At 44.4% G+C, this 23880-nt stretch overlaps 2 protein-coding genes across 2 annotated transcripts in view; one reads left to right on the top strand and one right to left on the bottom strand.

Annotated features, from left to right (window-relative positions):
• Positions 1 to 23880, bottom strand: part of LOC306790535 (transcription factor IIIB 90 kDa subunit-like) — a 78268-nt gene that overhangs the window by 45125 nt on the left and 9263 nt on the right. Inside the window, exons 5-12 of the mRNA XM_079286883.1 lie at positions 23386 to 23417; positions 20558 to 20630; positions 12394 to 12543; positions 9880 to 9973; positions 9525 to 9651; positions 8407 to 8446; positions 8020 to 8112; positions 4279 to 4602 (exon numbers count right to left, since the gene is read on the bottom strand). Of these exons, the coding sequence (XP_079143009.1) occupies positions 4279 to 4602; positions 8020 to 8112; positions 8407 to 8446; positions 9525 to 9651; positions 9880 to 9973; positions 12394 to 12543; positions 20558 to 20630; positions 23386 to 23417 (933 nt within the window). The remainder of the gene's footprint in view (positions 1 to 4278; positions 4603 to 8019; positions 8113 to 8406; positions 8447 to 9524; positions 9652 to 9879; positions 9974 to 12393; positions 12544 to 20557; positions 20631 to 23385; positions 23418 to 23880) is intronic.
• Positions 16025 to 20334, top strand: LOC306790536 (BTB/POZ domain-containing protein 6-B-like). The gene is made up of 4 exons (XM_079286884.1): positions 16025 to 16925; positions 17547 to 17637; positions 17833 to 17951; positions 18527 to 20334. The coding sequence occupies exons 1-4, from the start codon at positions 16519 to 16521 to the stop codon at positions 19557 to 19559; spliced, it is 1650 nt and encodes a 549-aa protein (XP_079143010.1). The 5' UTR covers positions 16025 to 16518; the 3' UTR covers positions 19560 to 20334.

Below are 23880 nucleotides of genomic sequence, written 5' to 3'. Positions count from 1 at the left end.
ATTTTACTTTCTCCTGTGAGTACCGGGTAAGTAAGAGAAGAAAGTGCTCATTTTATTCATTACTCTGACAAGAAGGTGATTATTTTTGCCTGATGGACAAATATTAACTTTCTCCTGCGCATAAATAACTTTTTCAATTTGATTTTCAGCATTCGTTACAGCCGCAGTCAGTGACTTTGTATTAAAGCAGAGAGTTTGATGAGAAGATAGAAACGGTAGATTAAACGTGGCTACCCTCACTAGTCATTAAACTTACTACCATTTTATTAATGCACACATCTTAATTACATATTAACATACTCTGTCTCAGCTGTTGCTCCTCTCCGCTCTCTCGGCTAGCACGTATGCTACAGGCTAAAGCTAGCTACCTAGCATGCTATGAATCAACAAAGTGAGCTAACGGCAGCTAGCTCAATGAATCAAACTTGCATTCTAAGATGCTAACGGTATAAGAGATGCCAAACTGTGACTCTTCCCCTAAAATACACTCAATATTCAATACAATATATTATAATCTTATAGTCATGGACTATTTTATTACCTTTATACGAGCCCTTTAAAGAAAGAAGTCACGTTTTAAATGTATTATGATGATATGAAGGTTGAATGTCCCGTAAACAATTCGTCCGTGTTTCCTTAATACAGTGACCGTGTTGTAAAAACTGTTGTCTTTGTTACTTTGTTTCCTTTTCCCGATAGAATCCTAAATTACAGCTTCTCTCTTCCTCCAGTGCCCTCTACCAACAATGTACCACACACACACACACACACACACACACACACACACACACACACACACACACACACACACGCGAGAGTACAGATGAAAGGCTCGGCCCTAATGACAAGGCACCCTGTCCACTTAATACTTCAAAGATCGAGCCCCCCTCCTAGCCTTCCCAAATCCACCACAATTAGCTGAAATAACTGAACCCAAACCAGGACCAGCATGAATCCACAGCAGCATTTCACTACATCGCACATGTTTGCTCCTAAACAGGTGAATGAAATGACACACAGACAAACGGAACCAAGCGGGAAACACACACAACTGAACACCAATTGTCTGTTTCGACCAAACGGTCTCAGGAATAAAGAGGAGACCCGAGAGGTTCTTTAAGGACATTTGTTTTTGCCTTTTCACTGCTTCTCAATAACGCCAAATTACACAGAGACTAAAAAACAAGAATACACAGCAAACATGGAGGTTCAAGCCATCGCGTTATTCTGTGTTTTTTACTGTTGAGCGACTTTAAAGTTACTAAGCGTAACTTATATTTCGTGTTGATTCTGGTGGTCCCTGTGGACTAAAGTGGTAGTGTCTCTGAGCACCAGAGTCCCTTCAGAAAACCTCATGTTACTGCAACAGGGTCTGACAGTCTGCCCCGCTCAGTCCTGGTTCTGGTTCTCCCGTGAGAACATGTGATCTAACCGGCGACATGGAACGCCTCTGAATTATTTGCGCGTTAACGCTCCAGAAAAGCAGCACTTTTGTTACATTTCCTCTCCGGATCGGTTCATCGCGAATACTTCTTTACTCGGTATGAAGAGAGCACGGCATCTGACCAATCAGGAGCCTTGTTATCTTAGGCTGGTCATACAAGTCTGTTATAAGGACCGAAAGAGAACCAACACACACTGCAGAAGCAGACTAAAGAGCCTCTAATCACACAGCTCCCCGGTGAGATCAGCCTCGAGTACCACCGGCCAACAATTAACCCTTTAATCACAGCCGTGCTTCATCTTTTAATGCCCGTTCTGTCATTCATGGCCACGGACGATGACCTTCATGATACGCCGACTGGAAGAGGATGACTCAATCCAACATCCCTCTGCAACATTTATATATATATGAAAAGGGAGACACATTTACAATCAACAGAGCTTATGATTCAGAGCGCGGTGATTCATGGCAGCTTGGTAATCGTGGCTCCTCTTGCTCTTAACCTCCTCGTGCATGCTGGATCGTCCCCCTGATGAAATGAGGTCGGTGGTGTTATTGGGGGACATGTTCGTCGGGTTAATGGGTGGTTTGAGCTGCGGCTGGTTTCTAACCTTCCATGTGGAACAGGAAAGTGTCGTAAAGTGAATGGATCAGCGCCTTTCTTTAGGAAACGTTTCCAAAACGCATCTTTATTTTCTATCGTAAAGATGAACAGGAATCTAAGATCATGAAATACAGTTTTATGAACCAGCTTTAAAGGGATAGTTTGGATGTTTTTAAGTTGGATTGTATGAGGTAGTCAGTGTAGTACTATATCACTATCACTATAACAGAAGCACCAGCACGAGAGGAAAGTAATGTTCTGCTGTGGACGTATTTTAGACTCCTAAAAGAATCTAAATCAGTTTAAGTGTACGCTATATTTAGAATGTTTTCTTTATCTTGCAGTCAGTGAGACCCTTTGTGACTGTGATCTCTTCTACCAGACTCCATTGATAGAAAGTCATTTTACCTCACAGTTGCTGGTCTATCGCTGCCTCCATCGGTTATAAAGTGTGACTTTGGCATTTTAAAGGGTTAGTTCAGATTCACCAAAGTCACAAACTAAGCGATCAGGGTTGGTGGGAGACCAGCAGCAGTATTATATGGACTATAGAGAAGAACCTCATACAACCACAATATTAAACATCCAAACTATCCCGTTAAGATGCGCTTCTTAGAAAGGATTACAGATGAACAAATCCATATTGTAGTTCATTTCTAGGTCAATATATTTCATCATGACGCTGTTAAAGGGACGTTCGACGTGAAGAGGTTTAAATTAGAGACCATTAACTGTCATCATCGTCCTCTCCCTCTTCACACCTAAAGTCTTCTGTCCACACATCTTAAGATTTCTAATATTTGAGGACAACTCTCAACCTCTGTAGGTGATCATTGAGGAAAAATAAGATAAAACTATTTATCTGAAGGGAAATTACCGTGAAGCAGCTGCAATAAAGTGGGAAGAGTGCAAATATAAATAGTGTGAATAAAATATGTCGTTGATCATGAACATATATCGGCTGAACAGTAAACGTCTGCATGATTCTAGGAGGTGATGCACATAACGAGTACAAATTCAGTATCAGATCTGAAATGATATTTATGGACACGAAGAGGCTCTGAACCGGTGACCTTTAAGTTACAGGGTGTTCTCCAAACATGAGACCACTTCACCGCCTCCCTCACAACATCCATCCATCACAACACACTTCACCTCCCCCCACCCCTCAGAGCCATGAAACACAGTGTTCCCCATCAGGACAGATGTAGCTGTGTGGCACCATTACCTCACATCCATCAACGCCTCTGCACACCCAGATAAGGGGGGGGGGGGGGGGGGCTGTTGTGTGATTTCGGTGAATCTGAACGAACCCTTTAAATAAATACAAACAGACAGAGTTGTTTTGTTACACTTGGACCTGTACGCTCTGACATTTCTCCTCTACTCTTCCCGCTGTCGCTCAGTGCCGACGACCATCAGAACCCACAAAAGCACTTCCTTTTCGTCATCCGAGTTTAAATGCCACCATTCTGCTTCTGCACTCAAGAATAACTGCCAGACAACCCCTCAGAGAGACGCACTTCAATGTGCTGCAAAACAACAACAACAACAACTTGGAGTATTTTGGCACAGATCCAGACGTCAACCACCTCAAGGGTTAAGAAAGTGTGCTACCTCGTCTCCCACACATTCCCTATCAGACTGCGGCGCTCTAAAAAGGGTGAAACATAATAAGGGATGACAAATTTCACACGCAGCTCAGCCAATTTCATCCTGGAGCAGAGTTAATTACGACAATTAAACCTGGGAGAGCATTCTTTAACTTGATTAGGGGTTATTATGGGGATACAGTAGGTACCAGACACAGTCAAGGATGAACGGCAGCGTTCATAATCAGATCGTCCTCGAGGGCTCTGCTGCTTTCAGGAAGAAGAAAAGACGTCTGCTAAGTCAAACAATATGAAGCCTGAGATGTTGCTTTTAAAGCACCAGGTTCCTCCAACTGCTGAGTGTAAAGTAGAGTCTCTGCTTGGATCACACCGATGACACATCAAAGTGCAAAAAGAAGAAAAGTATTACAAAGCACGAACAGATGACGTCTCAGAAAAACAAATCTAAAAACAAAGCTTGAGAGAATAATATGCCACAGAAATAAGAAATCGGTGAGAAAACCAAGAAAAAGCTTCAGTGTAGTTCATCTAACCTCCGGTTCAGTGATACCAAATTAATCGATTGTTTTCTGCCGAAGAATGATTGAAGCAGAGATTAAAAACCAGGCAGCACTCACCGTTCCCCTTCCCGTCTCCGATGCCCTCGGGGAGGCCGAGAGTGGCCGCCGTGGGCATGGGGCCCAGGATGGACTGCAGCGACGGGGCTTTTCTCTTTGGGATGTCCCCCTCTAGCTCCTGGTCCTCCTCCTCCTCCTCCTCCTCCTCCTGGTCCGGTCCCTTCTGCTCCAGTTTCATCAGGGCCTCCAGCGTGAGCTCGCCGAGCTCTTTGCCAAAGTGTTTGGCCACGGCCTGAAGCACGTCCTCGTCTTCTGCTTCGGCTTCCTCGCAGTCCAGCATCAGAGGCGACGTGGCGCGGCCGTCACCGTCGTCTTTGTCAATGCCTGGAAGAAGGAGAGGCAGAGTGTGATTCAGGAATAATGCTTCATTTATCTCTTTCAAGGGACACCAGGGTCAGGATCAGATCAGCAAGCCAGGAAGCCAGTGTTTGGATCATTTAAGTACCAAACGGGCTCAGAGACAAATACGCATTAAAATCAGATGTCAAATTGTGAAATTCAAAGGATTTTAGTTTCTTATTATCTTATTGAGATCGACTGTGACCGGTTTAAAGCTCGTTCCAATGCATATTTTGATTGTACACAGTATTCACCATTTACTAATTAGCATAAAATAAAATGAATATACTTTACTGTTTGTTTTACAAGTTAAACAAACAAGATGTTGAACATGTTAATCAGTGACTTTTAAACGCGTTGGCAGGCAGATGTTTTTTAACCTTAAGAGCCAGGCTAGCTGTTTCCCCCCGTTTCCAGTCTTTATGCTAAGCTAGGCTACCTACCGCCAGGCTGTCACTTCATATTTAATGGACAAATAAGAGAGTGGTATTGATTTTATGATTAAATTCTCGCCACGAGAGCTTATTTTACAAAATGTCACAACTCTTTTAAAAATTCATGAAGAGAAAATACAATATTTTTGTGTTCTTTTGTGTTTTCTAAGACACTGCCGGAGCCGTTTCAGGGCGAGCAGCTCCTCCATTAGTTCGGTACTGATCTTTAGGGATTTAACCACAGCAAGAGTAGCTGATGTACACTTTACATTTGGGGTTTAACCACCTAAAAATCAAAGTTAAATTGCGCACAGGTTATTTCGACTATGAAGCAATCTGCTAATCACTTCTTTCAATTAATAAGTTAATCGTTTAGCCGATAGAATCTCAGTAGAGTGAGAAAAGGCTCTAACAATGTCCCGTAACTAGAAGGTCACTCAACTAGTTATGTGTTTAATGACAAATGTGTCATGTTTTTAAATAATTATAAGAGTTTGCTTCACCTTCACCATGTTGGATCTCATTAGACCAGGGGTGTCAAACTCATTTTCACTCTGGGGCCACATCAGCATCACGGTCGCCCTCAAAGGGCCGGTTGTAAATGTAAGACGGTGTAAATGTAACTACGGTACTCCTAACATAGTTAGTTTAGTTTCCCGGGATATCTGTGACTTCCACAACACGTACTTCCAGTTGTGTGATTTCTCCTCTGCCATTGTTTCCTGTTGCTGGTGCAAAATGCATTCTGGGATATTTGGCTGTCCCAAGTACAGACAAGTCACCTCTGATGCATCCCGGGTAAAATGGGCAAAGTGAGCCACATCCGGGCATTAGGGCCGTGCTTGGCTCGATGTGAACTTTGAATTGGAACAGTACTTGGGCTGAGACTGATGACGTTTCAGTACAGAGAAGTACGCATGTTGAGAAACTTGTTGGAAATCCTCTTTATGGGCTGTTGCATCTCCTGTCCACCTGTTGTGATAGTTTTAATGTCGGCACACAGACAACATGCCATCTCATCACTTCGACTTTCTATCTCATAATTTCGACCATGGGGATATTTTTATTTTCACATCTAACTTTAAATTTTTGTAAAAAAAAAAAAAAAAAAAATCTTTTTTTTTTTTTTCTGGCGGATTCGCGGGCCACATAAAATGACGTGGCGGGCCGGATCCGGCCCGCGGGCCGTATGTTTGACACCCCTGCATTAGACAGTCAATGCTCAGCGGTTTAATAAACAACAAGCTACAGTATCTGGTCACATTGTATAATTATACATCAGATTTACATTTAGAACCACTGTCGTCGAAAAACGTTAGATATAAAATGACAAACAGTGAGATGATCTCGTTTCCTAAAATCACTGAGAATAGAAATGGTGCTAAATAATCACATCCAGACAAAATAAACGGGATCATCATTTAGTCCGTCCGCACTCGGGTCCTGGTATCCAATTAAAAATGTGTCCTTCAATCAGCCTCAATTAAAATGTCCTCACACAGACTTCAGCACACAAGTCAGAAAAAGCAACTCGATAATCAGGAGAGAAGAAGAAGAAACGCCGACGGATCTTTGAAAGCGTCGCAGCAGCAGCAGCTGGAAGAGCAACGCGCCTGAAATCAGTGACAGCCTGAGACGCCCCCCCCCACCCCCATCACCCACTGTGAGGAAACAGGGGGGTAAGTGTGTGTGTGTGTGTGTGTGTGTGTGTGTGTGTGTGTGTGTGTGTGAGACAGATAAACAGAAAAGAGTCAGAGATAAAGAGCCAAAGGTAGAAACAGAAAAAGAGAAAGAGTGACAGTGAGTGCACTCTGATGTGTGTTGTTTTTACATGGGTGGGCCTCTGTGTGTGTGTGTGTGTGTGTGTGTGTGTGTGTGTGTGTGTGTGTGTGTGTGTGTGTGTGGGGGGTAAGGGGTCGTGTCCACGTGTGTATCGGCGAGTACCATTGTTGAGTTAAGATTCAGATAAACTTGATTATCCATACTCTGGATACTAGATTTCTTGAGTTGTGGGTATATTTTAAGGCACATATATTGTATTACACACTCCAAAACATTACAACGGTGAAGGGTGTATATGCACAAGGTGGCAGATGGGGAGTGATTTTCAATAATAAGTAACAAACGCGTCTTTCCCTTGGAAAAACTCGATTCACTTTTTAAAATCATTCTCAAAAAGAAGTCTAAACAAACTGGCGCTGAGCTCTGCTGCTGGAGAAATCCCGGGTGTGTTCCGGTCTCTATTCAGACTCTCTGGAAGGAATCAGCACCGATCAAGTCAAAAGACAGACCCACTGCCGGCCTTTCTATCGACGTTCAACAGAGTCTTCTGCAACAGACGACCTAATCTATACCACGCCACAAAGAATTGGGAGAAAAAGCAAATGAGACAGATCTTACATAAACGTGGATGTACCGTATTGTAAATTAGGCAAATATGCCTTGATTTTCTGATCATTTGTTTGCTTTTTTGTATTCTTTTTTGTTTCTCATTTACTTTTTGCTCAGTACGATGTCATGTAAAGGCCATAGGGGGGTAATATTACAAGTATAAAACTGATATTCTCTGAGATTTAAATCAAAGTTTTGTTTTGTTTTGTTTCATGAAACAAACACTGAGGTAACAAGAGTCGCAGTGTGCAAAATACAACAACTATGCAAGTACTTTTTCACAAAAAGATCATGACAGAAAACACGTGTATCTTTCAGGAAACTTCTTTAGGATTCATCTGATAACCGATTCGCAAAGTAAAACGTGTCTCACATAACGATAACGTACACCGATGTCTGCATTGTTTTTATAAAAGAACACAAAATAAAACACAAAAAAACGGATCCATCAGGACCTTCGTCCTTACCTCAAGAACACTTCTTTCATCCAGACTGCGGCTAAAGTCGTGACTTTAATCTCAGACGACCGTCATACTCTCCTCATATGTTCAATAACACAACACTTTCTGCTCCGTACCTTCTTTAGCGTAGGCGGCGTAAACTCCTCTCAGTTTGGGTCGACAGCTCTGAAGCTCTGCGTCTATTTCATCCTGGTAGAGCTGAATTTCATCTGTTGAGGACACCGATAGAACACATGAACAAACAGAATGATTCCTGGTTCAAACTAAGTTACAACCATCAATGAAGAGTAGAAAGTTCTCATGTCCCTGAAAAGAAATGAGACTTATCTTGCATGCTAACCCTTTAAGTTACATCTCCCATAATTAGACTATTGTATGTTAGTGCTGCAACATGATGTACGGGTGAAGAAGAAGAAGAAGAAGACAAAGACGAAGAACAAGTAGCCCGAGAGTCAAGATGCATTCGAGGTGCCGGAGACCAGACGAGGATATCTCATTCATACCTTCGACGTCATTCATCTTCTTCTTCAGCTCGACCTCCAGCTAGAGGGACGGAGACAAAGGGAGAGTTGAGCCAGAGAGAAGCTTCGACAGTTACTACAGACGACTGCAGAGTGAAACCAGAAACAAAGAAACATTCTGATAGCTGGTCCACGACTCTTCTGCCTTTTGTATCTTCTAGGAACCTCGTCGCATTCCTGGAGAGAAGATGTGCGCAATGACTGAGCTGGAAGTCTTGTGTAAAAATACGTTAGAATTAAAATAGCTCAACTAAAAAAAAAAAAAAAGACTCAACATGACATGAACATCACTAAACTGGAAGACTCCGTGTTTCAGGAGGCGTCTCAACGAGATGCAACAAAAAGATTGATCCAGCAAACCTGGATCTGATCAAAAGGAAACAAAGACGCCTTCCAGCACCTTTAAAGCTCGACACATCGTATCGTGTTTGTTTAAACTGCACAAAAGTCAGAGTAAAAATCACAAATCGTTGTTTGAACCGCGATTCTCCAAAGATGTGATGAAAGCTCCTCTCTGCTAAGTGAGAGGACGTAGAGAACAGTGATCTCTGACGGTTTCAGTTTGGAGGTTAATACTCTTCATTAGTTATTGGAGACGGCCTGAAGGCAACACGTAGTCATCAAGAACATACAGTAGAAGATGAAATTGTAATATTCCCTGAGGGGGTAATGGGTAATCTCTGAAGCAATTATCTAAATTGATAAAAACAGATGAAAAACTGTGGACGTGAACATTTAGTTCTGATATCGACACACAAACGGATCATTTGGATGTTTTGAAGTGTAGTGGAGGTACGCATTAGTCAGTGTATCACACGGTAGACGTTCTATTCATCTGTGCTCATCAAAGTCTCCATTGACTAAAACAGTGATTTTACCTGACAGACGTATTTATTAGGTGTTCTTTTGTGACTTTTTTGTTTTAAAGGGTTTGTTCTGATTCACCAAAGTCGCAATAACACAACCTAACTAACAGATGGAGGCAGCGGTGGAGCAGCAACTCTTGGATATAACAGCACAGATGGATATAACTGCCATCCCTTACATCGACACATGCCAGCTTGTTTTCTTTCCCCGATAGTGTTCGTTAGAATCCAAACCTTATTGATTTTTTTCTTCCTCAGTCCTTCAGTAAAGGAGGGCGGGTCACACTCCTCATCCAGGTCCATCTTCATGAACTCTTCGATGGTCAGCTGACTGGTGGGCGTGTCCTCGAACTCCGTCAGTCTAATGGAGGGCGACAAGTTAAAATCATCAAATCAAACTAAGGTGAAACGCAAAGTTGGGTCGATGCCACAGTTCATTTAAAACAGCAATCTCTGGCTCTGACTCCCGTGTAAGGAAGCCTCCATCTTCAATCATTTTACGGTCAGAATTTTCTACAACTATCAAACTTCATCCATCATCCAACAAGCTGGCTTTTAAATGCGAAATGTCCAAGTCAAACACACCCACCTTTTTCTCAGCGTGGTTTCACACACTTTTACAACGCTGATGATTTCTTTGATGGTGCGGCGGAAGTCGTGCATACGAGCAGCGACCAGAAGAGCTAAACACAGAAAGAACAACACAATGTGATGAGATTCAACCAACCTGGCTCCAGCATGTCTCACAATAGAAAAGTCTTCCTTCTGTTCCCCGTTTAGGAAATGAAACCTGTTGATACACTCATACTGATGTAACAAACGTACACACAGGGTCAAATATTAGGTTTGGTGTTCGTGCGTCTCAGGAGGACCTGAGCTGAAAGGCCACACAGAAGCGGCTTTAAAAAGGAGCGACGGGAGCACGAATATTATGCAATGAATCGCAGCGCCAGCCTTGAAGGGGAACAGTTACATAAACGTCATTAGAGTTGCCTCGCTCAAGAGCTGCTAAAAGACAGCTGCACACTTCTAACAGCCTTTAGGACTGAAGTGATGGCTTTTAGCTCAAACTGTTTTACTGCCGTTACCTAGAAACCACTTCAAAGTCGCGCGTTTTCTTTTTTTTAAAGCAGGATCGACTGATTGCTTACTTTACATTCATGGCCTTCTTTGTCCTGAAACATGTTTGTGGTTCATCGACAGCGACGTTTATTTTGCATCATATTTAGGAAGAAACGTCTTCCATCTGACGATATCCCTTCTCAATGATTTATGATGAGGGATTAATTATTCAGGCGATGCAGCAGAGGAACAGAGGAAGAAAAAAAACTAAAATTGAAAACCGTGAGCGTAAAACACGCAGGAAGCCCCCCCCCTTTGATTCCACTCCAGCACGTCTTGGCCGCCAATGCATTAAAGCAGAGTGCATTGGGGTCGACACCGGCAGATATCAGCGGTTTCACAAAAGACTCAAAAGGAAGACAATGACGAGCGGGAGGAAAATCAACAGCGGAGGATAAACAGCCTTACGTTCAGGCAGGTGCCTCGATCGCTCGTCTCTTTGGCAGATAATCAACAAAAGGCCCAAATACATACGGTGACCTAGTTGGCAGAAGAATCTGAGAGATCATCGTGTCACAGAGATAACGGGCCTCCTGGGTCCCCTCTGTGGAAGTCTGATTTAAAGAAGATCATCTATTACAAGCTTAGAAACGATGACAAACTGATCACATAATAATGCAAACGCACCTGCAGATGTGCAGCACTTCAACTTATTGTGAAGCCACGACTACAAAAGTTGAAACATGTCGTGTCATTCTCCTGTTCAGGGAAACAGGATCATTTTCCAGGAAAGCATAAAACTGTTTCCTTCTTACCAGTTTATGTACAAAACTATCCACTCGAGGTTTGGAGATTTCTCAATTTTAAAATGCATGGCGACGCGAACGTGAACGATTCTGCATCGATGCAGTGACAAAACATCATTTTGCTGACATTTACGGTTGCTCTCGTGTGTCTCTCCTCTGATTTCTGTTTTTCAACTTGTTGCTTTCGCCGCTAACATTAGCTGCTCTGGTTCAACAATGTTCGGCTGAAACAAAGTGCATGCTGGCTAAAATTCAACAGCGGTGTCTTTAACCCCGATGGGAGACGAAGTGACTTCAACCAAGTCAGAGAAGAAGCGCTATGAGTGAGGAAATGTCTGCTGGCGGCTAAGCTAACTCATGTAGTGTAAAATGCTGTAGACATTCAGGAAGTGCCCTGTGTTAGAGCTGCTGTGTGAACATCTCATCTTTGTAGATGTGAAGCACTGCAGAAAGATTCGTGTTTAGTTTTTGTAATGTTTACGTACTGAGGGGGCTCACACACATACTGATATTGAAAAGATGTAACTTTTGATAGAATAGACTATTGAAGTCGTATTTATGAAAGCACTTTCTAAATAAAAAAAGAACTGCTGCATGTGCAGTAACAGAGAAGATTTAGGATGTGATACATCGAGAATCGTTGTGCATTCAATGCTTTGACAGCTGCATTATAATCAAATCTGACCGGATCACTAGATGCTAAAAGCTAATTCTGCTCCCTGAGCTAACAGGAAGGTTTGCTTGTTGCGATGCTGAACGTTTGCTCCGAATACATTTTGCGTTTCAAGCAGTTTAAGTCACAAAAACACTCCTTTCAAAAAGCTCTCAGTCATTCTGGTTTGCATCTTATTGTTGACTTGTTCCCTCTTTCTCCAGCTCCTTTCATCACACCGATACAATCACCAGATTCTCATGAAATCTACGTATTTTAACCCCCGGTAAAGGGAGTGAGCTTGTGGTAGGGTAAGTTTAGACTAAGAGGTGTCAGGCTGAGTTACAATCACTGATAGTCTCAGAGTATCTGAGGTTGAAGTATCCTGATTAAGGGCACCTTGATGTCGGATGCCAGCAGAGCAGAGAGCGTTAATCACTTTGTGTCCTCAGAGGCCTGAAACCAGGAATCCTCCAATGACAGACCTGCAGCTCGGAGCCTCCGGGCTTCTGAAAAACAAATCTCCCAGAGCAGCAGCACCGACACCAGATATCCAACGCCGCCACCACCGTCTGATGGTTACCTGCCCCGCAGAGTCCCGACGGCCTTCGTCCCGTGTGCATCCAGTCCCTCTTCATCCTCTGCACCAGCCTCATGGCCGTCATGGACACGTCGTGGTTCTTCTCCCCGAACTCCAGCAGCTGGGCGAAGCGGGGGATGTAGAGGCACGGGTCTGGTGGAGACGGGAGACGTTGGGTTTATTAGTCGAACCGGACGTACGAGTGATCTCGTAAGTGCACGTTCAGATTCAGCCAGTCGCTCAAAGTCTGGAGCATTTGTTCCTTAAGGCAACAAAACAGGTTGTAGGACCTTTTGTGTTTGTCTGAATTTAGGAGGTTAACTCAAAAACATTTCTTTAAAATCTAATTATATTGGTGGGAAATAAAGGCAATGGAAGAAAGAAGAAGTGATGGGTTGTCTGGATGCAGAAGAAGATTTTAAAAGATTTCTTGCAGCACAGAGAGAGAAACATTTAAAAACAATCCTCTGTATCTTAGAAAGATACGTTGACTTTATTGTCCACCTCTGTGGAAATTTGTCTTTGGCTTCTCCCAAGTATGGCAACGGTACATCCAACACACAACACCATTAAATACACTGTATACTATACACACATGACACAATTTATGTCGTCAAAAGCCCAAATTTAAAGAGAAGTTCATTTTCTGAGTGCATCCTCATCTCAGATAAATCATTAAGACTGCACTAAAATGAACCGTCACCATTTTATTTATGTGTCCGACGTTCTGTGTGAATTTATCTTGCAAAAAAAAAACAAGGTTCCCCCGTCACTGATGGATAATAATTATGCTCAAATCTGACTTTCCAGGCTCACTGAAGAGTAAGTTATTGAGTACATGATAGAGTGAGTGAAAACTGCTTCATATAATCTGAAGCAAAGGCGGTAAACGACCTGGTTTCATGGTGTTCAGTATCCTGCGAGTCATATTCAGTGTTCGTCTCGTGTGATTAACTGGAGAGGATAAATCACGGCAAAGAGAGCGTACACTTCCATCATGAAACAGTTTCAGAGAACGATATCAGATCTGTTTGGCTCTGCTGCCAAAACTCTCTCAGGATGGCACTTTGACCAAACCTCTGTCCAATAAACAGCCTGCGTGTGTGTCCATGTGACTTTTGTTTACACGTCCTGGTTTGTGTCGGAGCAGTAAACAAAAACCAAAAACAAATTGCAGTCAAGTCATCTTTTTTACCACTCTGGTTCAGACCAAAGAAGATGCAGTTTGTGTGCTTTGAGTTCATACAGAGAAAACTACAAGGGCCTAGTGGACACACACACTCCGGCCCAGGGGCCCAACGGGTTATTTGAAGTCACCTCTAGTAGTAACAGTGTTAGGAAGTCAAAAAAGATGCAAAACTACAAAAATAAAAATAAAACTAACAAAAAGACGCAAAACAACCACAGAGAGACAAAATGTCTACAAAGAGATGCAAAATTACAAAAAATATGTCTCCTAGAATCTGTGGCTCCTGTTCTTATGTAGGACGGGTGAGGGGCCCCTAACATGTCTGTGATCATGGGGGCCTGTGGTCTCACAATCCGTCCCAACATACAGGTCAAAAGCGACTAGCACGCGTGAGCTTCCCAGTTCAACCAGCCTCCTACTGCCGGCTGCTAACTGGCTCCACTGGAGAACTTGAGGATTAGCATTTTTAGCTCAAGTGCACCTCTGAGAGCAGCCCGTTTCTCAGTCGGAGTCCGTCCAGATTTTTGCAGCTGGCGAAAGGATTTAGACGGGCAACCTTCCAATCACGAGTCCTCCTGTCTCTCGAATGTCTCTGAGAAACGTTGCACAGTGTGTCACATCATAAACGTTATGGAAAATACTGCAGCTGAAGAGAAGAAAACTATCAGAACCACCTGCTTCTGAAACCAAACCGCATGGCAGGTTTTATTGTTATTATTCAAACAATGATTTCGCCATGCTAAGAAATCGAATACTAAAATTAGGAGGAATCGTCTTTCCACTGTAGCCCGGAGACAAAGAGAAAAGTAGAGTTCCGTGCCCCGGTTCTGACAGCGGACTCAAATATCTTTGAAGTCAGTGGCTGCGTTTAAAGAGAGCAGTCCAGTGGAGAGCTGGTAGAGCCAGCTGGTAATAAGATCCAGGCTGCCCCCCCCCCCCCCCCCGCACCATGTAATGATACGTCTGCAGAGCTCGCCATCACTGCTCCACGTATAACTGGAGAGTCTGCAAATACTGGACCAGGCCAGATCCCCACAGAGAGGAAAAAGAGGCTGTTTAAGGAGAATAAAATGCACCTTCACTCCTCTTTCACTGTCGAACAGAATCAATCTGTGACGCTCAAACAGCCCACGAGTCATTCTGTGATGGAGCGCTGTAGTTTACTCCGTGTACCCACTTTCCCCTCGACCTGCCTCGCCTACTTCTGCTTCTGCTCCACACATTCCCCCCAAATTACTCCGACCACCTCCAGAGAAAAGGGGGGGCCGTGAACTCGCTCCTTTCAAATCAGAATGTGGGAGCGGGGACGCATGAACAGCTTTAAAAGTGTTAGCGTTCAGCTGTGGGGAAGCTGCGCCCTTCCCTCAAAAAAACCAAACTTATACTGCAAAGCATTCTGGTCTTTGGTGCTGTGGGTGTAGAAATTAGTCTCAGTTTCCTTTTTCTCTGATGGACTTCTAGCGACAGCTGACAGTGAAAACCTGGCTGAATACTGATGATGTTTGAGATCATTGATATCAAATGTTTGGATGTGTCACGTTTCTTTGGTCAGTTATCCACATCAGTAACAAAGATAAATCATCAAAGACTGATATGTACATTCACAATAGGTCTTTTAAATAGAGCACTTAAATATGTTAAATTATTTTACTTCTGCACTTCTTAAATCTACTGTAATTTTACTCTAATATAACGTTATATAAATTATGTTTTTTCTGCCATGTTAACGTTTTTCATGCTTTGTGATAATCTCTTTTAATTGCCTTTGTGTCTGAAATGTGCTGCACAAATAAACCTTCCTTGGGTTTTATAAAGTGGTAAAAACAAGTAGAATTTAATAGATTTTTATATTTATAAAATGATTATACGTTTGTATGTGTCGGCTGTTCTTTTACTTTACTGTTTTAGTGAGGTGTTGATTAAACTTCATGGTTATTTTAGAGGTTTTAGTTTTTAACAGTGTAAACAACATCCACAAGTATATATATAAATATACATATATAAAAAAATTATTCTGAAATAAATCATGCATAAATGAGTACTTTTACTTTCGGGTCTAAGTATATTTTGATGCCTTTACTTTTGAGTACGGGTTTTGAATGCAGGACTTTTACTCGTATTTTACACTGTAGTATTACTACTTTTACTCGAATAAAAGATGGGACTACTTTTTTTTACTTCACGTTTCTGGGTCAACTTCTCATCCTCATTAGTGTACAGTCATATTTAAACGTCGTTATTTTTATTTTTCATCTTTCCACCGGGTCTAATCAGCGGGCACAGAGGCGGAGCGGTTTGGCCCGGTGACGCACTCTGCGGAGCTGCCGGGGGGAGGTGCTTCGGCTCTCCTGACGTCACTGGTTGACTCCTCTCTGATTGGACCTCTGCTAGCCCTGGGCGTCCGAGAGGATCACGACGAAAAAAAAAAAAAAAAGCCGAAGAAAATGAAGCAGACCTTAAAACTCTCCGACAAATGAGTGTTTACTTCGGGGGAGAACTGAACGCGACACCGTAGCAGCTCCGTGTCGGTCGACCGTTGGTTTCGGCATAAAGACGGGGAAACATCGGTGAGGATTAACGGAGAGGAGGGTGTGGGAAGGACTTGAATACCAGCTGCGACTATCCGGATTACCCACTCACTGGAGAGAAAAGGGAAAACAAGCGACGCTCCGTGGACATTTCCCCGGCTCAGAGAGGATGAGGTGGCTGTTGGGTGACAGTTAGGAAACGGGGGTAAAAGTGACCGCGTACGAAAGTTGGAAGCGGAGGAAGAAAACGGGACTAACTGATATTTTACATGTTGTCGTGTAAACTTCACTGTCGATGCAGTTTTAAAGCGTCGCTGTAGGAGCCCGGAAAGAAACCCTCTCTCTCTCTCTGTACAGTTGGTTCATTTACAGCGAACCGAGCGATTCCACCGGATATTAAAGCTTGCGCCGATGCCAACGGCAGACTGCAGGTTGCTCCATCATGGCGGGATCATGAGGTGTTTGACTTATCTGCTCCTACTTCCAGAAACACTGAAAAAGTCCAAGAAGGTGGCCAAGCTGCCGGTATGTTATGAGATCCTGACTCTGTCCCTGACGAGCAAGAAGAAGAAGCAGCAAGAGGAGGAGGAGGAGGAGAAGATGGCTGCGGAGTTGTACCCCGCCGCCAGCCCCAACAACACCAACCTGTCCACCGGCACCACGGTGGCGGACACCGAGAAGACCAAGGAGGTGCAGGTGAGCCAGGTGGCAGGCGGTGGTGGCGGGAGCAGCGTAGCGACCACACCGACCACCCAGCTGAACAACAACAACGTGGACCCGCCGAGCTGGCAGTGCAGCCACCCGACACTGAGAGAGAGGTAACTGGAGAAAACATGAAGAAAATAGAATGTCTTAAACTGTCGTAAATATCACGTGTGCGCGCAGTAGCTTTAAAAGTCGCTGCCAGGATTTATAGAGGAGCTATATATGACCATAACAGTTCATTAACTATCATTATGAAGTAACGACGGGCCACTGTGTTAATATGATGGGAATAAAAAATTAAGATTTAAAGTGCGCTGTAGTCTCAGCAGTCACTCCATAGTGGAGTTTTATTTTGAAACTTCCTTCCTGCAGCATCTACTTTTAATGTTTTAAAATGTGCATGTGAGGAAAACACTTCCAGGGTTGCTTGACTTTACAGAGCTGTAATAAAGATCAATATGATTTTTGATGAATTGATTCATCATTTAAAGGGAGGTTTTAAAGACGTCACTGCTTAATTGTGACGTTTTGATTGTAGATAGAGTATCTGTGGGGTTTCAGTGTAACATCCATCTAGAAACACCAAAAACTCAGTCGATTATTAATGTAAGTCATGATTAGTTGCAGCCCTACTGCTGTAAATCCGGTGTCTCTGGGCAAAGGGAGTGTGGGAGGACTGGCTGTTATTCAATACTTGATGGAGGCTTATTGGTGAATCCTGCTCCTGCTTTTAGGAATGCCTTGATGTTTAACAATGAGCTGATGGCTGACGTCCACTTCATTGTGGGTCCCTTGGGGGGGTCTCAGAAGGTCCCAGCACACAAGGTAAGGACATGTTACACGTTATGACCGAAGGCAGAGCTGTACCATTCATTTTAATCTGAGGCGAGTAGAGAAGTTGTGTCTCTGCAGCACGACGCTACTGAAAAGGAGGAACGAGCTCCTCCTGCTCCTTTATTGAACTTGAGTGTGATTCTGGTTGCATATGTCTCCTCCTCCCTCCCTTCCTTCCCCTCCCAGTATGTGCTGGCCGTGGGAAGCTCGGTCTTCTGTGCCATGTTTTACAGCGATCTGGCGGAGGAGGAGTCGGAGATCCATATCCCAGATGTGGAACCTGCTGCTTTTCTAATTCTGCTGAAGTAAGCCACTCGCCATCCCTCACGCAGCCAAAACCAGAAGGGGAGAGATGACAAGCGTAGTCAGTGTCACTTCAGAGCATATTATTACTCATCCAAAGCTAAGCAGCAGATGCACATGCCAAAGTGCTGGGAGCGCTGGAGAGCAGGGCAGCAGCAGCGCTCAGTAATTGCTGGTTTTCTCAGCGCTCTTTGTCCAACTACAAACGTTTTTTTCCCCGTCATCCACAGCCTGACAATTTTCTTTGAGGGGGGGGAATGTATGCAGACTAGTAGTTATAAATATCCTGCCTTTTGTTGCTCATTCAGTAGCATTGGCTGAGCCAGCACCACGGACTGTTGCATGTTGGGCCTTTTGTGAAGTCATTACACAATCCTCTTTAGGAAGAAAAAAACTGATTTATTTGTGGAAATTAAGATGAGAAAAGAGGAAATGAGCATTTCCCAGAGTTTTTAAAGATCCAAAGTGAATAAATGTGGTTCTAACGTTCCCCATAACTTGTCTTATTTGTAATAGTTGTCTCTTCATGCCAGTGAGTTGATTTCAGCGATTTAAAGGGTTATTTTCCGCCTCACAGGTACATGTACAGCGACGAGATCGACCTGGAGGCGGACACGGTGCTGGCCACCCTGTACGCTGCCAAGAAGTACATCGTCCCCGCGCTGGCCAAGGCCTGCGTCACCTTCCTGGAGACGAGCCTGGAGGCCAAGAACGCCTGCGTGCTGCTCTCCCAGAGCCGCCTGTTCGAGGAGCCCGAGCTGACGCAGCGCTGCTGGGAGGTGATCGACGCCCAGGCCGAGCTCGCGCTGTGCTCAGAGGGCTTCTGCGAGATCGACCTGCAGACGCTGGAGATCATCCTGCGGCGGGAGACGCTCAACACCAAGGAGGTGGTGGTGTTTGAGGCCGTCATGAACTGGGCCGCCGCGGAGTGCAAGCGGCAGTGTATGGGGCCGACGACCCGCAACAGAAGAGAGGTGCTCGGCAAGGCGCTGTTCTTGGTGCGCATCCCCTCCATGAGCCTGGAGGAGTTCGCCGACGGGGCGGCGCAATGCGACATCCTGACACTGGAGGAGACGCACAACGTGTTCCTGTGGTACACCGCGGCTAAAAAGCCCCACCTGGACTTCCCTCTGGCTGCGAGGCAGGGTTTGGTGCCGCAGAGGTGCCACCGCTTCCAGTCCTCGGCCTACCGGAGCAACCAGTGGCGCTACCGCGGCCGCTGCGACAGCATTCAGTTCGCGGTGGACAAGAGGATCTTTATCGCCGGTCTGGGGCTGTACGGGTCGAGCGGCGGCAAGGCCGAGTACAGCGCCAAGATCGAACTGAAGAGACAAGGGGTGACGCTGGCGCAGAACCTGACAAAGTTCGTGTCGGACGGGTCGAGCAGCACGTTCTCGGTGGGGTTCGAGCACCCCGTTCAGGTGGAGCAGGACGCCTTCTACACGGTGAGCGTCGTGCTGGACGGGAATGAACTCAGCTATTTCGGTCAGGAGGGCATGACAGAGGTGCAGTGTGGGAAGGTGACATTTCAATTCCAGTGCTCCTCCGACAGCACCAACGGGACCGGAGTACAGGGAGGACAGATCCCAGAGCTCGTGTTCTACGCGTGAGCCGCTCCGGACTGCTGACGGGAACAAACTGAGGCTCCTCCCTTTGGCCTCCCAGCCTTCAGAGTAATGTAGCATTAAAGACACTTGACTCACACTAAACGGCCTGGTTAGTTCAGTGAGAGACTATTTTAAAATGCCAAGGAGCTGTGGTTTTATCTTATTTAATTTAATGTTTTTTATTTAAATACTGAGTTAACGTTATTTGCTCTGTGTTCAGGGCTGCGGCTGCTGTAGGAACAACATTAATACAGTGATTTGTAGTTATGTAATCAAGCTGAGCTCCGCCACTGGAACTAGTAGGGACCGCTTCACAATTGTGTGATTGCAAGTCTATATATGCAATGTTGTTACTATAGTCTGAGCAGCAACATTACACCAGGAGCAACCTTTTATGTAGTGTTAAGATTCTAAATGCAAAAAAAAAAAAAAAAAGTAGCGATCTTGTCAGAAAGCAGAGTTGTTTTGCACTTCAGAGGACGGCCTCACAAGCGTTGTCTTTTGTAAAAGAAACCTGTTAGCAGCTTGATGCTGTTAAAGATGACCAGATGTGTTCTGTACAAGAATGCTGATACACCTGATGATGAAACATAAAAGGTTATAATGTGATCGGAGATACATGTCTTGATTTGAGGGACTGCAGCGCCCTCTGGTCACTGCAGCGGGAACTACACCCGAGCTTCTATGAGAACACCTGGTTCCTGAGCTGTGGATGATTTCATATGGAGTATCATCATACTGATTCTGATCTATTCAGTAAGGTTTTGTTCATTGTCAGACAAGCTGATCAGTAAAAAACTACATTTTCTGGCAATAAACAGACAAAACGCTTCCTAAATAATTGAGAGATTAGTCGCTGATGTTCTGTAGTTGCAGCCGTATTCATGAACACTAACTTATCTACATGAAAGACATCCGCCAAAGAGCGGACCCACAAGTTTAAAAGCTCTACTCCGCAGAGTGCAGCACAGTGCATCCAGCAGAAGCAGGTGAGTGTGTACCTATAGCCGGGGCGTTGATGCACAGCTCTCTGGACAGCACCAGGAAGGTTCTTCCCAGCATGTAGACGTTCACCTGTGGAGGAGAGCAGGGTTGTTTTACATGATCCTGTACGTCCCAAGTGACTCCAGGCGCCATTAGACTCATTCAGAGCCACTTGTAGAGTTACAGCTGGAGCATCAGGCTGACATTAAGACCTCACAAGATGCTGGATGAGACACAGGCCGTTAGGCTGTGAAATAAGGTCAAGTGTTCTGGTTGCATAAGCGACCTGCAGGGTGAAGGATGTGTGATTAAAGCTGAGCTATGGCCCACTTGAAGGGATGTTTTCCCCTCATGCATCTCAGACTCGCAGCTCTTTCTATTGATCTCTGGTCTAAATATCTGCACATTTCTTGTATCTAGATTACAGATGTGACAGATACAGTACAGTCTCTGCACCGATGTTTCTTGATATTTTAACTCAGATATTAGATATGTATAGTGATTTATTTTGGCTCGTTGAAGTCATCTGACCACGTTGAGGATTTACATGTACGTCACTATTTAAATCACCGCAAGTGTGACTTTTAGAAGACCTCTGCAGTGACAGTTTTACCAAAAACAATTAAGATTTCAGTATTTTCATAAGTGGCTGAGCTTTGAGGTGAAACAAAAAGTTATTCGAGCCACAGAAAGAGAAAAAACGATGGTCAACGACTTTAACCGGTTTAAACGACACAAAAGTAAGACTTCTAAAGCAAAGCCCACGGCTGCAACAATCACACGGTTGGTTTAATAAGTGCAGAACGTCTTCAAACCGCCTGCAATCGGATACAAAACATTTTATGAGGAACATTACTGCCAACAGCAGAGAAGAGAAGATTTAAATATTAGAGACTTGTGAATTACATTACAGTAAACCCTCGTAGGCAGATAGACTTGAGAAATGTTTCCACTTTAAACATCCTGGTTCAGGATCTGAGGAGGAACTAGAGACCTGGTGTGTTGCAGGATGTTGGAGGCCAGTGGATGAGGCCGAGTGTGTCATTGGGGGGTTATCAGACTGGCACCTCCTCTCACAGATGTTTCATTGTGTTTTACCCTCAACACCTCCAGAAGGCCTGGCAGTAAATCCTCTATCTGAAAGGATCCCCTGATGAATACTGTTGAGTAACAAAGACCACGGGGCTCCACATCCATCACTTCCAGCACTGATCATCAGCATTACAGCCCCGAATCAAGTTTTAGGTGCAGAGAAGCAGAGGGGCAGTGAAAGCTGGTTCAGGATCAGGTCGTGAACTCGGGTCAGATGTCCGTCATTCCTTCAGACCGACTCTCCAGACTACGGCGCCATTTAGTGTCTTTCAGCTGGTGAACGACCTGCGACAAGCACCACGTTTCTTTGTGTGCAAGCCCAAAAAATGTACTCCTTGCTGTGCGTTCCAGTACCCACGCTACCAGACGATTCACAGAAGTCACACGACCAGAATTCACAGCTCTGATGTCTCGCAGCACGGCTGAGTTTTGTTAAACGTGCACAAATTGATCGTCTGAACACAATCCGACTCGATTAGGACGGTTGTTGAACGTGAAAATGAAGAAATACGTGCTTTTCTTTGGGAGGAGAGGATTCTGTACACCGGCAACAGTTTAAATAATATATCTTAGTCACAGTAAACGCTCGTCGGTGGCCTGAGGACACCCCGACAGACAAAGACTCTGAATGTGGAGTTCATCCTCTGCATGCTGGCTTTCAAAAGCACCTGTTGCTCAAAATAAATCTGCATGTGTGCAGAGATATGCATCGCGCGTGTGTGTGTGTGTGTGTGTGTGTGTGTGTGTGTGTGTCATTCAGAGCATGCGACTGAATGTGAATAAAAGCTCATCACATTAGCAGCATGACAAACAGCTGATATCCTCCTCCAGCATTGATCTCAATGTGCTTATCATCTACGTCATTAGCTTTGCAGAAAGCTCCCCATTCATCCAAACAATGCAAAGCAGCCCGAGTGGCCCCGGGGTGTGGATCCATAAGAACAAGTGATTGGTGGTCCCAGCAGCAGCCCCACCCACCCAAAATCCTCTCCAAATCCACTCCCAGCCTCCTCATGCCGGGGTGTGGACGACTACGGGGGTGGGGGGGCGTCCGGCTCCTCCAGGACAGCTGGGTGCATAAAAATACCCCGCCCCCCCCCGCCCGACCAGCTGTGAGTGAGAAATGTCCCACCACACCCCTGACTCACCGTGAATCGGCTGCTATTAAATATGCCGGTGGACGGAGACGGCTTTCTAAATTTAAAGACACACGAGTCAGTTTAATTACACGGAACAAAGTCTGGATGCAAGACGGCTGCAGGGGCCGAGTGGTGAGGCAGCAGAGGTGCATGATGGGACTTGTGGGGTGGGAGTGTGTAGTTAAGTGGCTGCTGTAACCGGGTGGGCATCGCCACACATTAAAATAAATGAGAATTAAAGACTTCAAAGTCTGGAAAACTTATTTTAAGTTTAGCTTTTTACAACCTTTGTTGAATCAACGAGTAAAACTCAGCTGCGTTTATAATAAGGCTGCAGCGATGAGTCAATATGTCTGAACACAAAAATGAACCTGAAGCTACTTTGATCATCGATTCATCATTTAAGTCGGTATTTAAATAAAGATTTCTAAAGTGTGAGAACTTCTCCTCCTCTGTCATGACACCAAATAGAATATTTGGGGTTTTTGAACTGCGGGTCGGACCAAACAAGACATTTGTAGACCACCGAGATCACATTCCTTCACCATTTTCTGATAAATCAAGACAAGAATGTGCTTTTTAAGTTACAGCTGTGGGTTTGATTTGAAACGTACCTGCAGGATATCACTGAGGTCCAGCAGCATGTCTGAGAGGAACCGCTTAAGGAAACTAAACCACAAGAATCGGTTTTTTGACCAGTTGGGAGAGAAGAGAGAGAGACAGACAGAACAAACATGAAGTCCATTTAGTTTTCACACTCCAGGCGCATTGAATCAAAACAAGATGAAAATAAACTTTACGTACCTGGTAAGAACTGAAGCAGCGAGCCACAGCCTTCGTGTTAAAAGACTGATTTTATGATTCAAATCGCTTCTGTACGACTAGATAATGAGACATTGATCCAGTTTTACGCCATCGGATCAATAAACCTGATTTACACACGAGGGCAGCTGCTTTCAAGGCCTTTGGGATTCTCAGATGCTCCAAGTAAACTGAAAACTTCATACAAATAAGAACAAATAACCCTCGTTAATTGTTCCGTTGTTCAAGTTTGTGAACACTCAGAAAACAAAAAAAATATTGTTTTCTTTAACAACTCGCCAAACATT

Source organism: Melanostigma gelatinosum (assembly GCF_949748355.1).
Source record: "Melanostigma gelatinosum genome assembly, chromosome: 16".
Taxonomy (NCBI): Eukaryota; Metazoa; Chordata; class Actinopteri; order Perciformes; family Zoarcidae; genus Melanostigma; species Melanostigma gelatinosum.
The sequence above is the reverse complement of the archived record's forward strand: the minus strand, read 5'-3'. Positions and strand labels throughout refer to the sequence as shown.